The sequence below is a fragment of the Diabrotica undecimpunctata genome, chromosome 5 (genome assembly GCF_040954645.1).
Source record: "Diabrotica undecimpunctata isolate CICGRU chromosome 5, icDiaUnde3, whole genome shotgun sequence".
Classification (NCBI taxonomy): domain Eukaryota; kingdom Metazoa; phylum Arthropoda; class Insecta; order Coleoptera; family Chrysomelidae; genus Diabrotica; species Diabrotica undecimpunctata.
The window spans coordinates 96,946,899-96,967,107 of NC_092807.1; the positions used below are offsets into that span (position 1 = coordinate 96,946,899).

At 34.5% G+C, this 20,209-nt stretch overlaps 1 protein-coding gene across 1 annotated transcript in view; it reads right to left on the minus strand.

The window, feature by feature from the left end:
• Window positions 1-20,209, minus strand: part of LOC140442379 (probable chitinase 10) — a 163,102-nt gene that overhangs the window by 93,904 nt on the left and 48,989 nt on the right. Inside the window, exons 13-16 of the mRNA XM_072533453.1 lie at window positions 14,683-14,804; window positions 9,525-9,816; window positions 5,103-5,219; window positions 4,408-4,557 (exon numbers count right to left, since the gene is read on the minus strand). Coding sequence (XP_072389554.1) covers window positions 4,408-4,557; window positions 5,103-5,219; window positions 9,525-9,816; window positions 14,683-14,804 — 681 coding nt within the window. The remainder of the gene's footprint in view (window positions 1-4,407; window positions 4,558-5,102; window positions 5,220-9,524; window positions 9,817-14,682; window positions 14,805-20,209) is intronic.

Below are 20,209 nucleotides of genomic sequence, written 5' to 3' on the forward strand. Positions count from 1 at the left end.
TGGTTCTTTTTTGTGTATAAGTAGGAGGAAATAATGATACGACTTCGCTTGTCCATGGCTAAGCCGATTTGTTAGTGACATAGTGCGGAAGTATTGTTATGTTTCTTCTGTCTGTTAGTTCCGTGTCTTTGTGTGGTCAGATGTTGTAGTACAGGTGTGTTAATGGTACTGAAATATATTACTTTGTGGTTTGAGTATTGTTTGTTTTTAAAATATCATCTAGGACGTACAGGCACGTGACCTGGATTTGTGTATCCTTGAATATTTCTTTTGAGTATGACTGCGTTTCGGCAGCATTCCCTTTTGTAAGTTGGTATTATTGTGGTCTTCTAATATAGTTTATTAGACCAAATAGAAGGGATAAGCCTTTCTATGTGTTAATGTAAGACTGTTGGCTAAGTCTCAATAGCATTCCTTTGTGTTGTGGTGTATGTGATGTAGTGTTTGTGATGAAGTGTTCATGATTTGGCAGAAGCGGAGGTACAAACACTTGCATTGTCCATTGTGACACTTTGATATGCTGAAGTGAAAGTACCTGGCCGCCGCTTATCGTGAAAACATTTTGTATGTCGACTGTGAGACCACGTCCGTGAAACATCAGAAGTAGTTCTAGTACTGTTGTTGAATGACCCACTAAGAATTTCCCAGTCTTATGTTGTGACCCTGTTTGAGTTTTACTGAAGAATGATAAACATTTCTTTGTGATTTGTATGATAACTATGTTGGATCCAATTATTATCCGTGAAATGATGAGGTTTATTTCTTGATGTTGCCCTTTTATTCCCGTTCCAAAGTGTGTCTTTGACCTTATTAGTTGTCACGAGAGGAACGGCTACGGCGATGAGTTTTGGATTCGTCCTCCAGGTGACCTGTTGAGCTTCTAAGGAAGATAAGCATTAGTTTTTGCCTTGTGTATATATACTCTTCTTCTTTACCCTTCTTGCCATTGAGTTTAAGATTTGTGTACCCAGTTACAAGTTTGATTATTGTTGATGGACTGTAATATTTTTTTGCCCCTTTGGAAGATTGTAGTGATGTTTTTTTTTTGAGAACTGTCGTAACTTTTTGTTTCTTTTGGAAGACTGTTACGATTTTTTTTGTTTTCTTTCGGAAATATTAGTTTGAGATTGAACTGTTTGTGTCATATGCCCCTTTCCTTTCTTCTTTTCCAAGATTGTGTATTAACTTTTTGGATTTATGTTCTTCTTTTCTCCTTTTGGGAGTTTCCTGACTTGGACATTTTTCGCTGTGATCGATCCCGGAGGATATTCTCGTGGAACTATTGGCCATCCTGTTCTTCTTCTGTTTGTGTAGTTTAATTATCAACAAGTAGTTGAAAAATCATTGGTTGACTGTCATAGTAAACTGATTTTGGTTATCTACCTAGTGGATAACCATAGCGAAACTTGTTTAAGCTATGTTGTTGGCCATCCGCCTTTGTTGAGCTGGAAGCACCCCTATTTTCGCTCCCAGAAACTTCAACACTGGTCTGTTCCACCTTTTTGGTTAGGCTTGAGCCATTTTTATAGAAATCTGTCATTGGTCGTTGTGCTTAAGAGTCAACGAACTGTACCTGGTGCCGATTCATCAAGTCGAGCATCCAGTTTTATTTTGAATGTATATAATTATGTTGTTACCATAGAGAGTTATGACAAGTAGTTTTTGGTTATGATTTTTGTTTGTTTTTTTTTTTGTTTTGTTTGATTCACTGAAGTCATGATGTATTGTTGCAATAGCTAGAAAATGCTACTATTGTTCCAACCTAAATGTTGTTTGCCCTAAACGAAAACTTTTCCTGTTTGTCCAGTTTTCGCTCTTACGTGGGGGTATTGTAGCATTTGCAAATTCTTTGAAATATATATTGAAATATATTGAAATCCCCTCGTACGTAATAAAAGACGAAGTAATTTTTTTAATTCCTCTTAGCGTCGCCGAATAAAATAAACCATTTTTAGAGTTGTTTATTTTACGGTATTCTTTGATCATAAAACCGCTCGAAATATGCGTTTCAAATAAACATTCATTTAGATTGCTGAGAAGTTTTCGCCGGAAAGATAATTATTTACTCTCGCTGAGGCGTTGTCAGGGACAACTGCTTTCAGCGTTATGTCCAAATTTTTCGTCAAATTTGAAATGTTTCTTTGTTTTTCGTCTTATGTTATGGAAGATTAGCAGCTTTGCAGTTAATTGTGCAGTACGTGTTATGTTATTATGTGCAATGGTTCAAGTTTTGTAAAGTAGCAGTTTAATCAGTTTAATGGTTCCAGTGTTGTAAAAAGCTGCTTATAGGGTGTGTCCAATGTGCCGCTGATTTTGTTTCAACCTCAGCTTTATTTGTCTCTGGTCGTCTTTCCAGACCATTTGAAGCAGTCCTTTTTGTCGTGCATAGCAGAAATTCCAGTATAATTCCAGTTTAACCCCAGAAGTGTTAGTGCAATTTTTTTTGTGAAATCCAGGTTTCCACAACTTTTTGTGATTTGTTTGATTTTGTCAAATGTTTGATTTATTTCTCTAAATCATTTTTGTCTTTTTATTTTAGAAAAGTCTCATAACCATTTTTGTATTTCTAATAATTATTTCAATAGTTACAACTAGTTATTGTAATCGTTATAATTTGCCACCTCGAAGCGGCGTCCATTTAAAATTGCTAGAGGTCCTTCCTGTTGACTGAAACTGACAACTGACTGGTCAGTTTCAGGTTACAAGCGAAGCAGTAACATCTCCAGAAGATGCCAACCCCTAGTGTTGGCGAAAAGTCGAGAACTAATCTCAGAAGACAACGGCCTAACAGCCCGAACAAACAGTTTAACAGGTTAGACGATGGCCGTGAAAGCCTAACGCAGTTTATCAAGTTAATGTAAGTTAACAAACAGTTAGACGAAGATTAAAAGAAGTAAACTAAAAGTCTAGACGTCCTGCCAAAGTTCCACGTCTTCTCCAAAATCACAAAGCTCGTCGTTTAGAATTTGCAAGAACACATATTTAGTGGAATATCGACAACTGAAAAAGTGTTCTTTTTACTGATGAGTCCAGAATCCTATTATGGAAACCAGATGGTCGAAACCACGTCTACAGAAGAATTGGAGAACGATTCGCCACCTGCAATCTTACCCAGACCGTTAGTTTTGGAGGTGGTGGCATAATGCTTTGGGGAGGTATTAGTTGGGAGGGACGCACCGCACTTGTGGAAGTGATTTGACGGATGACTGGTGACTCTTACGTTCAAAATATCCTGCAAGATCATGTTTTGTCATATGTTGGTTACATTGGATATGATAGAGTCATGTAAATGCACGATAATGCTCGACCACATACCGCTGACATAGTAATTAATTATCTTGATTAGGTCCAAATTCGAAGATTGGATTAGCCACCCTTTAGTCCACATTTAAATCCCGTGGAGTACATGTGGTATCAGTTCAAATGCCGCATACAACAAAGAAACCCTGTTTCAAATACGATAGAGCAGATTTGGCTTGCCGCACAGGATCATTGGAATGCAATTTCCTAAGGATATGTCCAAAACTTTTTCGGAAGCATACCAAGAAGGATGCAAGCAGTAATAAGAGCTAGAAGAGAAAATACTCGTTACTGATCATGCACTTGTTTCAGTTAAAAAGACTTGTTTAAGCAATTTAAATTGGCATTTAAGTTTAGAGTAAAATAATCTCATTTACCTAACATTAAGCATTATTTTTTTTCGCAATTTTCTCCGCATAAAAACTTAAAATTCTTCATTAAACATTATTAAATAAACTTTCCTTTACGATAAACGACTTAATTGACCAGAATTTATTTTCAAAAAAACAAAAATTTGGAAATTTTTCAAAATATTCGATATTTTTGTCCACGAGTGTATAATACAGATATGAACACCAATTTTTTTGGTAAAAAAAACCATTTAAAGTAGAACATACAAAAATATATGTAGTGTCCCTAATAATTTGGCCACCCACTGTATAATAAGTACATTTAATGGTGCTTCTCTATAGCTTGACCACGAGCTGCCGTATAGTGTACCCGATTCTTGTTCACAAATAGCAAATATAGTCATACAAACATGAGTTCTTCGACGCAGCGATTATTACAGTCATAAAAATACCAAAAAATTGAGTTTTTTCAATAGTAAAAAATTGAGCACAAAATAGTAATGAAGTAAATTTTACTTACATGTTCCGTTTCGTTATATATTAAAGTTTAATACAAATACAAATTGATATTTTACATTTTATTCCTATTCCTCGATAATTCACTTTAGACAGGAATCCAATATCGGCCCCACCGTCTTTTGTTTCCGCATTTGTAGTTCCATTAAAAAAAAAGGTTTACACATAAGATAATATTTTATTGGAAAAATATTTAAGGATTACAAGTACAAAAATTTAAATTTATTTATGATTTCAGTCAATTATCTTTCAACCATGATAAACTATGACCCATACCAGTATTTAAATTTTTCAGGAGAACGTATTTCTCCCCACACACTCCTTTATTGTCATCGCCGTCTATTGAAAAAACATTTATACCTGCCAATTGTTCATTCTTAATATATTCTCCCTAAAAGAATAAAGTTTGTTAAATTAAATGGACTAAAAATAATTTAAAATGCAAATGTAAGGTTACAATAAACATACAAAATAAGGATTCATTCTAAAAAGTTAAAACAAGGTATTTGAACGTAGCGCGTCTGCATAATATGTGAATTGTAAAATAATTTCTAGATCCAACACCGTGCAAAAGTATTGGACGGCGTTTAAAAGAAGGGACTATTCTTGTTCATGTGACCAAATCAGTGAAAATTGGCGACGACAAAAGGTAAAGACAAGGATAAATGTTAAGATAAAGTAACTTAAAAAAAAACGGTAATCTGAAAATATAGATAAAAATTTTGATTTCACTTTATATTTTTTTCTGACTGTGTTCTTCTCCTTCTAAACGTAAACACCGCGCATCTCCCGTATTTATCAATGTTGTCGATAAATACTTAATGGGATATATTCTTATCAAAGTGTCATGAACCGATCTGAACAGTAAAATCTGTGCTGACTCTTTATACCTAACAATTTTTTTATACCTGACAGACAATTTATTTGATTACTAACTTTAAGTCGCACTGCCTGGGGATCGTTAAAGCCAATCCAAAATGTGTCGTTATACGAATATGGTGTCTTTGTTTCGTCATCCCACACTTTTGTAAAATCGGCGTATTTTGTGCAAATCTGAAATAAATAAAATTCAAGTTACAAAAATATTCTATCATAGCAAATGTGGTTTATACATCGTTAGGAAATAACATACACTGAAACCTAAGACTTGTTTAATAATTAACACAATTATTTTTATTCGATAAATAACTAAACAAAAAATATAACATAACAAAATGCAATAAATGTATTAATTAATGTGCTATTGAGGAAATAAGTCTTAAAGTAAATGTTCAAAATGTCCGTTTCCAACATTTTTGCAAGCTTGTAATCCATATTCCATGAGCGGTTTATCCCTAATTCCCTATAAGCAGAGTATAAACTGACAAGTTTTTTTTGCAGTTCTACCGCAAAATTTTTTTATGCGGATCTCATCGAAATAAATACTTTTTCTATATTATCAATTTTTCGAAAATGCTTCCTTTTCGAGATATTTGCAGTTTTTTGTAGAAAAAATGCCTTAATTAGTGACTTTTAGGATTTTTTTCTAAAAAAAGTACTGAATAAATTCCAAGAGCTTTATAATCTTTTAACCCCCTAGGATAAGTAAGAATATTTTGACAAAGATAAATATGGATTCTATCTTGCTCAAAACATGAAATCAAATATTTCGAATAGGCATTTCGAGCAATCTATTGTTATATACGAGTAATATGATATACAGTGTATCCGTAAAGTATGGAATAAATTCGATATTTCCTAAATGAAAAGCCTTTTTAAAAAAATCTAAAACACGTCGATTTTTAAATTTAATGTTCTACATTTAACAATAAAATTTCATTATACAAGGTGATACACATTACAGTGATGACGTCATCGGACCTTTTTAAATGTAACACCCTATATTTTAGTACATTTTTAGATCGATAAAAATGAGCTGATTTCAAAAAAGTATAATACTGGGGGTCTAACGGATATAATTTGAAAGATATGCGATTAGAAAATTAATTTTTTTTGATTTATAATATTAATAAATTATAAATAAATTATAATAAATAACTTGAAAGTAATTCAGTAATTAATACACGACTTAATCTTAAATGTTCGAATTGTAGTCCTTGTTGTATTTGACAGTAACCCAAACGTTATACAAATTCTTGTAGAACTTTGTTTATGCTTTCTTGAGAAATATTGTTTATTTCTTTACGAATTCTTGTTTTTAAGTCTCCAATGTTTGCAGATTTCGTTTTATAAACAACATTCTTTAAATGACCCCACCTAAAATAATCCAAAGGAATGAGATCTGGCGACCTCGCTGGCCATTCAATATGTCCACGTCTTCCAATCCACCTGTTCGGAAAAATTTCGTTGAGGTACCTTCGAACATCTAAAGCATAATGAGGAGGCGAACCATCCTGTTGAAACCACAAACTTTTATCAAAACCTCCAAGATTAATTGTAGTGGGGAATAAATTAACTAAAGTAGGTACGAGATACCCACTTAAAAACTGAAGGTATGCTGGCCCGTTTAAATTACCTTCGAAATAGTAGGGTCCAATAATTTTATTTCTTACAATGCCAGCCCATACGTTTACCTTTTGCGGGTATTGTGGATGATGTTTCCGCATCCAGTTGGAGTTTTCTTTTGCCCAGTATCTATAATTCTGACGGTTGACCTCGCCATTTAATTTGAATGTAGAATGTCTTCAGAAAAAATAATATTTTGAACCAAGAGAGGGTTTCGGTGGCTGTTATCCATCATTATTTCGCAAAATTGTATTCCTTTATCTGGATCATCCTCGTTTGATTCCTGTACAACTGTGCATTTTACTTACTTTACTTACTTTTACGTACTTTGTGTACCGCTGTTTGGCAAACGTCGAGATCACTACTAACCTTGCGAACAGAAGTGTGCGCATCTTCTTCAAAAGCAAGTAGAACATCTAATGTTGTAACGTAATTTACAGAGGGACGACCTGATTTGCGTGCATTTTCAACCAGTTTCTCGAAATTTCTTTTCAATCTTACTTCAATCATTCACAAATTAATACAATTATTGTACTACTTAATTGTTAATGAACGTTACTAAAAATAATTACAGTTTACCAAAAACTAGAAGTAGGCTACTTTTTTACAATTGATAATAAATAATTTGTTTTCTAAGCGCATATCTTTCAAATTATATCCATTAGACCCAAGTATTATACTTTTTTGAAATCAGCTCATTTTTATCGATCTAAAAATGTCCTAAAATACAGGGCGTTACGTTTAAAAAAGAGCCGATGACGTCATCACTGGAATGTGTATTACCTTGTATAATGAAACTTTATTGTAAAATGTAGAACATTACATTTAAAAATCGACGTGTTTTAGATTTTTTTAAAAAGGCTTTTCATTTAGGAAATATCGAATTTATTCCATACTTTACGGACACACTATATACGCATGTACGGTCTCTATTTAATCTACTGTTAAAATCTTTGTTTAAATTTAAAACTATGTTTTTAGCAAGATAGAAACCACTTATCCTTGTCAAAATAGCCTTACTTATACGCGAAGGTTTAAAGATTATAAACCTTCACGTATAATTGTAATTCATTTAGTAGTTTTGTAAAAAAAAAAATACCAAAAATCAATAATTAGGGCATTTTTCAACAAAAAATTGCAAATAACTCAAAAAGGAAACACTTTTCAAAAAAAATGTCAAGAGAGAAAAAGTCATTTTCTGTCCACTTGGAAAAATAAAAAAATATGTATTTAAATTTGAAAAATAAATATACGTAATTGAATAAAAAAAGGTTTGGTATAGTAGAAATGCAAAAAAAATAGTCTGTATATTCCGATTTTAAGCGTATTTTTAGGAATAAACCTCTGTCCTAAAATGATCGGACTACATTTCTTAAAATTTATAAGTCAATATTATTATTAAAAGCTTCAAAAAAAATCAATTTTTGACAATTCCGGTGATCGCGGTGGCCAAACAGTTAGTCATCCTATGTGTATCCACCTCGCAGGAAATTTATTATTTACATGATTGTGAATAAGGACAGTGTGATAAACTGAAGCACCGTCTCCTAAAAATCACATTCTATATCGAATATTAAGTGGACAATTTTGCAGTAGTAATGGCAAATTATTATTCAGAAAATCAAAGTATCTATACTTTGTCTCAAAGTGACTAGTCTGTACAGGGTAAGATATGCAATGCTAACCTTATGGGAATTTCGCCAAGACGTTGCCAGTTTTATGCAGTGAGCGATGGCGTTCACTATTGTCTATCTTTCAAAATAAACGGAATAAACCAGGAGTTCTCAACAAGTCCTCACGTACAATTTTGTGTAATTTACCAATATCTTTTGCTAATAATTTTACATAATACTATACATTATTTGTTTCTAATAGTAACTTATTAACTTTTATCTTTTATTAGTAGCAGTAGTATAATAAATTGTACATTAAATAAACATTTGTTTCAAAGTTTAATGTCCCTGCAGTGCTAATTACTGCCATAATGTGTAAGGAATTTGTAATTTTGGTTGATATCAACTGCAAATATTTTCTTTTAAGTTATTCATTAATTAAGAAGCAATTAGAATAATTCTTGTACAGAATATGTTTAAAAGCTTGATACATCCAGGGCCTTAATTAATCTTTATTTGTTCTTCGAAGCGCGTAAACATATTCGAGTTACGATTATTTTTACCATCTTGGATGTACTGTTACTGTTTTGTTATTGTTATTATTTGTTGGTGGCTATTGTTGTGATTTGCTGTTGGCAATTATTGTTATTTTCTGTTTTTGGCTATTGTTATAAGTATTTGACGCCGTATTATTACCACAAAATGGAGGAAATTGTTCAATGGAAACGTGGAAAAGCTCTGAAACTTGCAGAGAAGCAGATACTAATGAATATTATTAATTATCATCTTAATCAGGATAACAACGATTCTGTATCAAGTGTAATTAGGAAAGTGTCAGAAATGAGTGGTGGAAATGGTGACAGACGACTGCAAAACCACCCCAACAGGCTAGCGAAGAACCTTATGAAGCCCCAGGCAAACAGAAGCCTAACTGTAATCCTTATTAGAGATTGTAAATAAATGGGATGTTAAAAAAAATAAAAAAAAATAAAAAGGGTAAAATTTAGTAGGGCAAAAAACAAGATGTCTATAACATTTATTTTATTTATTTAATTTTTATTTGTTAAAAAGATGAATGTATAAGCCAAATAATAATTGAATGACTGTTAAACTGTTGTTAGGGAATTTTCAAACGGTTATTTGGTAGTACTATAACAGCATTGTACAGAAAAGTACAGAGCAAGCATGCCAAGTGAACATTAGAGATTTAAAATTTTTTTATTGAAATTACATTTCTTACCTGATAGTATCTTATTTCTCCAAATGAAGGTGCCTTATTTATTGGAGCATGCACACCTGTTTCCGTTTTATCTTTCAGAGAAAATCCTACTCCTGAAAATGCAACACCTAAAACAAGTTTGTTCTTAGAGAGACCTGCCTTAAGCCAGGTTTTGGCAACTGCATCAAGGTTGTAACGTTGCTTCTCCCAGCCATTCTCTTTGGAGGAAGGATATAAAGAGTTATGGTTTCCAGTGTAGAGGCTCCAGCTTCCATAGAAGTCGTAAGTTTTAATAGTGACCCAATCTACTATCCTAAAAAGATAATTATAAGTTGTAATAAAACAAGCTAAGTTTACTAAATACAACATAGAGTGAGTGACTGAGCCCATCCTAATAGTTGCTAATGACGCAAGTTAAACAGGCACTTCTATGGAGTATGCAGAGTTACGTGATTTTCTTTAATATCATTTGCATTTTGGTCAAAACGTATTATTATGTCGAAAAAATTACACTCAGTACTGATCCTAAGTATAAAGATTTTTTCGTAAGCCGTTGGTCATTGATATTTTATTTACTAAGGAAGTTTGGGCAGAATAGTACATGTTCCATGTTCTGTATAGTGTCGCAATTGTATTTATAGTCTAATTCGTATCTAAGGTCCCCCTTATTTGGTTAATTTTCCCTGCGACAATCTAGTTCTTATTACGTCCATAGTGGCCACTTTGAATTTACGGCACTGATATTTGTCTTTGCATTTGGCCCCACTTAAAAAAATTCAAGACACTATGAGAGAGAGCTAAAAGTACAGATATACGACGTAGATGCAAGGTGGAGAACATCAACAACTGGTTAAGAAATGGAACAAGAAGAGTAGAATGGAACGATCATATAAGCCGAATGACAACAAATAGAGTAGTAAAGACGGCAAGAAACGGTTCCCCAATAGGAAGACAATCAGTAGGAAGACCACGAAAACGATGGAACGACAACTAGAGGCACATTGAAAAACAGACAGAGTCCTGTCTACATAAAAAGAAAAAAAAGAAGAAGCATTTGGCCCCAAAAAAATCGTGGCGTTGATTAATTTTCTGCTTGGTACGTTTCGTAAATTCGTGTACTTTTCTACTGAAGTTAGATAGATGCATCTTATCGTATAATGTAAAATACCAAATCTCACTAGCAGTGACTCTCAAAACGTCTAGTCTGGTCCCATCCTCCATCCTCCGTAGCGTTACAACCCTTCATCGGTTTTAGTCGACTCGACAACATGCCTCCACTGTTTTCTGTCTTGAGCAACCTCCATCCAATTCTCCACGCCCATAGTGCTTAGGTCCCCTGCTATATTATCTCGCCACCGGAGACGCGTGGTCCACGTGGTCACCTTCCAGTTGGGACTTCTTTCCACACCAGTCTTACTGTTCGTTCATCAGAATGTCTTCTGATGTGTCCTGCTCATTGGAGTCTTCTGGACTTTATTTCTTTTATGATGTTGGCGTCTAGGTAAAGTTCTTCGAGCTCTTTGTTAGTTCTTATCCTATGTTGTCCTGATGCTTCATTCAGCACAGGGCCAAAGATCTTCCTTGAGATTTTTCTTTCCCAAACACATAGTATCTCTTTGTTTGCCTTTGTTTGACTGGTCTGATCCCCCACTGCTTAATTTTCCAAAAATATTGATTCTGACTAACACTTTATGAAATATTTTTACAGTACTATCTGTTTGTTAGAAACCTGTATATTAGGTTGGCACTCGCTCAGTAATATGTTGCTGAAACTTAATGACAACATGTTGTTAATGAAATGGTAATAACTTTTATGTTGAACGTAGAAACGTTCTCATTCGGACTGCAGACTGCAACATTTTTATAGCTCAGTCTATATTTCAATATATCCAGCGAAAATGATGCCACTGGTGTAGTTTTAGCGTGCAAAGTCGAAAAAACAGGAGATTTTGGATACGCCGTACACGTTGAAGGAATAGGTATTGGGGTAACGATCTCTTAAAGGAACGGTCTTTTTAACTGATATCTGTCTAACATGTCGCTAAAACTGTCGCTTGTTGAAAACGTCCTTTCCTCTTTACCGTTCACTGATGCAAATGGTAATAAATAACTTTTTGAATGAACAAGCAACATGTTGATTTTTAGTATAATTCTGGCAACATGTTGAAACCTTAATACACACAATTATCCAAGTCGATTGGCATTAAATAGTAATGGTAATAAGACACAACCCTGTCGTACTCCATTGCGTATTTCGATTTCTGGAGATGTTTCGTCTTGTTAACAGTCTGTTTTAATTCACTCTATGTAGCTAGACTATTGTTATTTTTAAATGTTTTCCATTTTATTCTATGTATACATTTTTTTTATTATAATTATGTTTATTTACAATCATTATCAGAGTATTAAGTAAATGCGTGAAGGAGAGACATCCAATGATGTCTCACCTTATTCTATTTTGGATTAGTTTTAAAGTAGGTTTTGGGGCCAGGTTCTATCTAGTCTTCTTGTGGCTGGACCATTGTTGAATAATTCCCTTACTAGCTATTTTTATGGTGAATGGTACGCTTATTTTGTGACTCAGTGGCACGATGGATTTCTTCTCTAATTAAAGGAATCTTTAAGTCGTAGTGAAGTTTTTGATTACTTACGTACCATGGTGCATCCACTATCGATCTTAGCACTTTAGACTGGAATCTTTGGATAATATTTAGCGACGTTTTGAAGAATAATTTGGATTTGGATAATATTCAAGAATTTTGTTTTGGATGTTAAGTTTTGATTTACGTCCAAGAAGCCAATACATTTGCCGGAATTTTAAGTCGAGCTGCCTTCTTTTGGTCTGGATATGTGTCTTCCAAGTGAGACGTTGGACAAGACGGAGGCCAAGGTATCTAGCGTCTGTTGCTGTTGGTATTCTTACATTTTCCATTCTTACAGGTGGGCATATGTTGTGATGGTTGGTAAATGTTATTTGAGTTGATTTTATTTTATTCACTTTTGTTTCATTTCGTATACCAATCACCGAGTATGTTCAGATGTTGTTGCAGGTTTTGTGACGCTTGTATGGGATCTTTCTTTACAGCTAGTATTGATTCGTCGTCAGTAAAGGAAGCGATTGTAGTTTATTAGTCTGTGGTATATCGGCTGTGTAGAGGGACAAAGCAGCGGCCTTAGAACACTACCCTGCGGGACTCCGGAGTTGATAGGACAGAGGTTGGATTGTTGGTCTTTGAATTTTACAGAGAAATATCTATTTGATGTGTGGGATTTAAGTAGGATGAAATAGTTACTGGATAGTGCTATTTTTACCTTGTAAAGCAGACCTCTGTGCCAGACCAGACTTTGTCAAATGCTTGTGAGATGTCTAGAAATACAGCATAGCAGTATTCATTTTCTTTAAGACTTTTTGATATTTCATTTATCATTCGATGAATTTGTTAGGTAGGAGTGATTTTCCCGAAAACCAAACTGATGTTTTGGAAGTAATGTTAGGAATTCATGATCTGCGTATCTCCTTTGTAGCAGCAATCTTTCAAAAACTTTGCTTACGGTTGAGAGTTAGCTGATGGATCAATAAAATGTTACTTTATTGGGCTCTTTTCCTGGCTTGAGGATCATAATGATTTCAGCAAATTTCCATATTTTTGGAAAGTATGATAAGTTAGCATGAGGTTAAATATACTGTTAGCAAAGTAATGGTCTTGCGAGAAAGGTGTTTTAGTACTTGTGCCAAAATTAAATCATAACCTGGTGCGTGAGTTGAGTTTGTTTATTTCTTTCCTGACTACTTCTTCTTCTAGTTCCATGACCGTTATCGATCGTGGGATATCATGTTGGCTACCATATTCGCTATCGTGACTTTATTGACAGCAGCTCTAAATAACGATGTAGTTGATTTTCCATACCATTGACTTAGATTTTTCAGCCATGATGTTCTTCTTCTACCAGGACCACGATTACCTTGGCTCTTTCCCTGAATGATCAGATGTAAAAGATCATATTTTTCAGGGTATCTCATAATGTGACCGAAGTATTCCAGCTTGCGTTTCTTTATTATATTGACCAGTTGTGTTATTTGGTTCAGCCGTCTAAGGACCTCCTCATTTCTAACTCTGTCGATCCAGCTTATTTTCAGTAGTCGTCTGTATACTCACAAATCAAAGGCTGTCAAGCGTTTAAGGATAGACTTAGTTAGAGTCCACGCTTCCACTCCATACAGCAAGACAGGAAAGATGTAGCAAGATGTCATTCGAACTCTAAGGTCAATGCTAAGATCGTGACTGCAAATTACGTTTCCCATTTTTACAAAGGCAGCTCGGGCTGTTCTATTCGGCTTTTAATTTCTGCGGTTGGATCCCAGCTCTCATTGATATTACTGCCGAGATACACGAGTTTCTCTACTCTGTCCAGTGTGGCATCTCCGACTTTTATACCGTCATCCGGTATATAATTTTGTTAACCTGACTACTATAGGAGTAAAACTTTTAATTGGAAGGGACATTTGACATGCTGCGCTTATTAGTTCTACCACTTCTTCATCAGGGTTTGTTGGCTCTGTGTTTGAAATACGTATGTAAGATGTTCAGCAAAGACGTCCGATTTTTCTTTGTTGGAACAGGTCCATTTACCATTTAGTTTACGGATGGGAGGAATAGTTGTGTATGGTTTCTTAGTCGCCTTCCATAACGTCTGGTGATTTTCTGCAAGGTTAGTAATGTAATGTTCGAAGGTTTCGTTGTTTGCCGCTTTGATGGCTACTCCAAGTTGCCTACGTAGTCTATTGAATATATGTAGGTCTATGTTCTTTCTAGATCTTTGCAAAGTCCTCCTCGTACAACGCTATGTATACATGAAGTTAAGAATTTGTCTGGTGAATAATTTGATTTCCCTGGTCTAAATCTTGATTGTTGTAGTACTTTTTTTCTATGTAACTTGTAACTTAAGGTTTCGTTTAATCTGAAGAAAAAGGAAGCAGAAAATATTATATTGGTTGGTAATTTTTATGTCAGTTTGGGTCCTTTCTTTTCTTTAAAACTGCTAGTATTGTACTTCAGTACTCGTTTGTATTGTTCTGCCTGCTTATTCAATAATTATATATTAGTTTAATATCTTTTTGCACTCGATTAAATCAAACATTCAGACCATTTAACCGCAATTAAGATAACAAATGCTTTACCTGCTGATTTCTTTAGCGTCGTAACCATGCTGTTCAATTACTGGATGAACAGTGATACTTAATATCCATCCATGTTTCTCAAAATCACGTTTAATTGTTTCCAAAAGATGAATAAAGTTTTCCTTAAACATACAAATAAGAAAGATTAATTGAAAATAAAGTATTGTAGGTTATAAAAATAAGTAAAGAACCGTGCTTTTTTAAGAACATTAAATTATCTAGGTGTCTGATAAGATTATAACTAAATGTTATATCTTTAGTATTTAGGTACAATTTACACGAATTCAATAAATTTTTGATATATATGGCTTTCTCGGTTGCCTTTTAATGCAGAGTATGTTAAAAATAATGTCTCGTGCTCTCTAATTTAAAACCTATTTACTCTTGAAATATCAAACTTTGTTGTTAGTAAGTACGAGAAAGGATAATTATACGCCAAATCTTGGATGACAAAAATGATTCAGTAAACTGATACATTCAACAGCAGAAAAAAGGACCTAACTTTACCTGTGGGTGGATTAAGTAATTCAGTAACTACCAGTGCCGATGCCAAGCGCAGATGAAGGAGGGTTTGCATTACGGAAGGCTTTTGGTATTAAAACACCTCGCTAAAATCATGAAAAGAAAGAAGACGGAAGTTTAGAGGCTGGGGCGTTCCCTGTAAGCGAAGCGGAGTTGCAGCCTTGCCTGACCCCTGCGAAAGGTGGAAAAGGCTTGGTATACTTTGAGTATAAAAACTCAAAGAGGTAATTAATTAAAAAATCTTGAAGATGGATGCAAGTTAATATACAGTACTGCGAAGAAGTCATAGTAGAAATAATAGAGTGGATATTAAGTGATAGAAGAATGAGTGTCCAACTAAGTACAGGCGATAACAACGTTAACATCATATGTGCCAACGTTTTACAGGTTAAGTGTTAAGAACAGGAAAAGGAATAATTTTGGAATGCCCTTGACTGCAAGATGCTCCAGTAGACGAAAAGCGTTTTATTAACAGGAAGATTTCATGCAGATTGGGTGATGGGAATAAGGAATAATAAAGGAAATACTGCGATTGACTTTGTAGTGGCATGGAATTTAGCTGTGATTAATACATCCCTTATAAATATTAAAGATCAATAGCGGAAGAAGGGAAAGTCAGATAGATTTTATGCTGTATGGCCGAAGTCATCTAAAAGAGGTGAACATTTAACACAGACGAGATAAAGATGAGGTGTAAAGAAAAGCAAGTAAAGCATCAGAACGTAAACTGGTTAAAGTTGAAGAATAAGGATTTTGCAAAAGTCTTTTAGAGTAGGGTGATAGAAGAGTTTAAGGAAAACTATACAGTAAATGACTAGTGAGAAGCCAATATTACACGTTATGGGAAGAAAGTACTTAAAAACATCTGGTAAAGGGCCTCCTAGGGACAAGGAAACTTAATGGTGGAACGATAAAGGGCAATAGAAGGTCAAAGAGAAGAAAGAGGCTAGAACGAGATATAACAGGTCTAAAAGAGAAGAATATAAGGATGCATATAAAGTAGTAAAGAAGACAGTATAGCGTGCTGTAGCTACTGCTAATGAAAGATCGTCTTCAAAGAAACTTGACTAACGTGCAACAGATTAAGAAAGCGGATGGAAGAGGTTAATATCCGATGTTGAAATAAAGTAAAGATGGTATGAGTACTTTAGAAAGTTGCTAAATGAACAACACCGAAGGAGAGACCGAGAATGCAAGACCCCAAATGAGAATGTATTAGCGGGGATAAAGGGGAAATTAAGTTGTAGATGCTTTACATGAGATTAAGAATAATTAGATAGTACGACTTGATACCTGTGGAGTTTTGGAAGGCGCTAGGAAGGGAAATGGTTGATGTGTTATCGCAAATGATGAGTAAGGTATGTGGGTGAATGAGTAAATGAATGACATGAGAGCATGATGGTACTACTGTATTGAGATAAAGGGGACAATCAACACTGTAGGATCCATAGAGGGATCAAGTTAATGTCGCACACAATGAAAATTTGGGAGAGAACTGTAGAGGGAAGATTAACGAGAGAGACATAGATAGGAGAAGAAGAGTATGGGTTTATGACAGGGAAAAGAAAAACGGATGCCTTGTTTGCATTGATATAAAAATATGACGAGAGGGAAAGAGAACTAAATTTGGTATTTATAGATCTTAAGAAGGCATACAACACGGTTCCTGGACAAGAGCTATGGAGATGTTTGAGAGAAAAATGGGTTTCTGAGAAGTACGTAACGTTCGTAAAGGATATGTGTGAGGTAGCGTACACCAAATTAAGGGCTTATTTCGGACCGATCGAAAGTTTTCCAGGGACGGTTGGTTTGCATCAAAGAGTCCCTACCTGTTTAATCTTGTTATGTATCCACCAACAAAGAAGGTAAGGAAAAGGGCTCGTTGGTCAATGCTTTTTGCGGATGATATCGTGACAGTAGATGAGACACAGAAATGTTGCAGGAGAAAATGGAGGATTGGAGAAGGGCCATTGAAGAGGAAGGACTCAAGGTTATTAGGTCGAAAAGGATGTATATGTAGTTGGAATGAACAAGAATCGTGGTGGACATCGAATTTCTTGAGAAAAACTAGAATAAATATGGGAAATTGAATCCTTTGGCTTCTAACTATCGAAAAATAGGACACGAGGTTAAAAAATTAACCACAGGATACCGGCTAGTTGGTTTAACTAGAAGAGAATAAGCGAGGTACTCTCTGATAGAAAAATCTGAAAAGTGTTGAAAAGAAAAAATACAAGAGCGTGGTGAAGTTCGCGTTAAAAAATGTCAAGGTGGATGTTGGGTAAGACTGGAAAGGGCAAGATTAGAAACAACGTGGTTAGAGAAAAAGCCGGGGTAATTACAGGCTCAAAAACGGTTCAAAAACAAAGATTGTAGTGCTTTGGCCACGTCAGCTGTAGAAATAAGAACTGTGCAGGACATGGGATAGAGGTGTTAAAAAATATAAGGGAAAAAGAGAGGAAAACGAAAGAGAAAATGAAAGGACTTCGTAGCAGAGGACTTGAGAGGAAAAGGTTTAAATAAAGAAGACACGATAAATGGAAATGAGAAACGAAGAAGAATAAAAAAGAGCGGCACTTGAAAAGAGAAAAGCTAAAGAAAGAAAAGAAAGAGCAGCAGAGGAAAAAAGGTCCTGGTAATATACTTGTAACCAATAAATAGAAGATTTTGCAAAATAAAAATTTGAGATAATTTTTCTAAATACTAGATGCGAGATATATATAAATTCAGGCCAGTATTTAGTTTAAAATAAATAATAGTTAGAATTTCCAACACAGTTATATATAAGAGGAATAGATCAGAGGTTTCCCAAAATGTTTAGAAAAATCCTAGAAATAAAACTAAAAACTCGTTTAGACGATATCGGAGATGTTTCTATATATATATATATATATATATATATATATATATATATATATATATATATATATATATATATATATATATATATATATATATATATATATATATATATATATATATATATATATATATATATATATATATATATATATATATATATATATATATATATATATATATATATATATATATATTGGGGATATCCTAGGTCCATATTACAAGAGAATATTAAAAAATAAAAATGTTAAAATCTTAGTTCTAACTAATGCAATGAGGAGTATGTGCAAGCAACACATAAACAATCAAAATATCTAAATATATCTATAGAAAATGTCACACCGAGAGTGCAGTACGGCTAATATAGGAATGCACACTTGCCGGATTTCACGCCTTGTGCTTGGCGATACAAACAGGTCCAAGTGGTAGTCACAGAACCGTACCCAGATCTCTACGCCGGGCTCTGTTATTTATTATAAAATAATATATTGATAAAATAATTGCCTTCAAGTAGCCAAATAAGAGGCATGAATTTGAATAAAAAGACATTAAGTTTTTACCGAGAATTTTATTATAAAACTGTATACTTTATTAAACTAACAAATATATTTTAAATTACATTTCTTGATAGCTATAAATATACAGGGTGGAACCTCCGGGAACTCGATTTCCGTGCACCCAGCCCAATATCCGAAAAGCCCATACTCTGATTGGACTGGTAAATGCATTTTATTGGTTATACAGTGTAAAATAATCGAGGTTACTCACAGATATTCAATTAATTATACTAAAGTCGTCCTATACATCCGAGATGTCGGATTCGCTTTCGCTACTCTCCCCTGTGTTCGTGTGTATTATCAATTGGTCTACGTCATCTTGCAGGTTGTCCGCAGTCCACATCTCAGTTTCCGTTTTCTCAACAACATGAGTGACATAATTGCGCCAATTTTGCTCTGTGACGCGTGCGAAACCGTCGTCGATCAACTGGCGTACCTCGTCGTTTTTAAAAGTGGTATTATGGGTACCTACATATCGCTTAACTTGGTTCCACACCATTTCTATAGGATTCAATTCGCAGTGATATGGAGGAAGCCTTAAAATATAAACATTATGTTGTGAAGCATACTCATCAAAATGATACTTATCGTATTGGTCTTTAAAAGCACGCGCTGCTTCTAATAGCTCGGATTTCAAATAACACTCCTCGAAAAAAATGTCTTTTTCTACTAGCCATTCCTTGATTGCAGCTTTATTCCAGGAATTGTTAGGAAATCTCTCTTTACGGGAGTGGTACGATGCATTGTCCATTACAATGACATTCCTGCGACCATTATTTGGTAAATTTGATATAAGTGTCTCCTTAAACCACGACTCAAAATATGCGGCATCCATTTCATCGTGATAGTCGCCATCGTTTTTCTTTGTCAGAAAATTACGCTGTGTGCCAGGAAGGAAACCTCCTGAAAAACCTGCATGCAATAAAACATATCGTGGACCTTGTTTAGTAGGTGCTTTTAAGCCAGTACTTAAACCTTTGAGAAAAGCATCACTACTGTTTTGTATCGTAGTATCGCACCATTCGTAATTTATAGATGGGCCAACATTAACCCACAATTCGTCCAAATATATGATATTGCAATGGTCTTTTCGCAAACGTCGTATAGTTCTCAAATAATTATGGCGCCAATAAATAATATCCTCTCGCTCCACCATGATGTTTCTTCGGCCACGTTTCTTATAAACAAATCCAATATCTTTGAGAAGTCTGTATAAAGTAGAAAGAGACAACGGCTGTATATTCTCATTACCATTACCTCCGTAGAATACTTCTTACACCCTCGTCATATGTGAATATCCTAGAATTTGATTGACACACACGTTTTTTACGTTTTTTTTGACGATTTCAACGTTCCACTCTGTTCTTTTTCTTTTTTGAAATTGTAAATGCTTCTTTCTCTAACACCAGTCATCAACGAAGTACGTCTTACAGCAGCACTTACATTAAGTTGTTCCATATTTTGTAAAAAAACACAACACATTTAACACTACGAGTTTAGCGCAACCGTTAAATAATTCACCGGATTTAAACTTATGGGACTCCATGCTCTCTGTTAAAACTCGGACTAAATTTTGAAGTGTAGTTTCG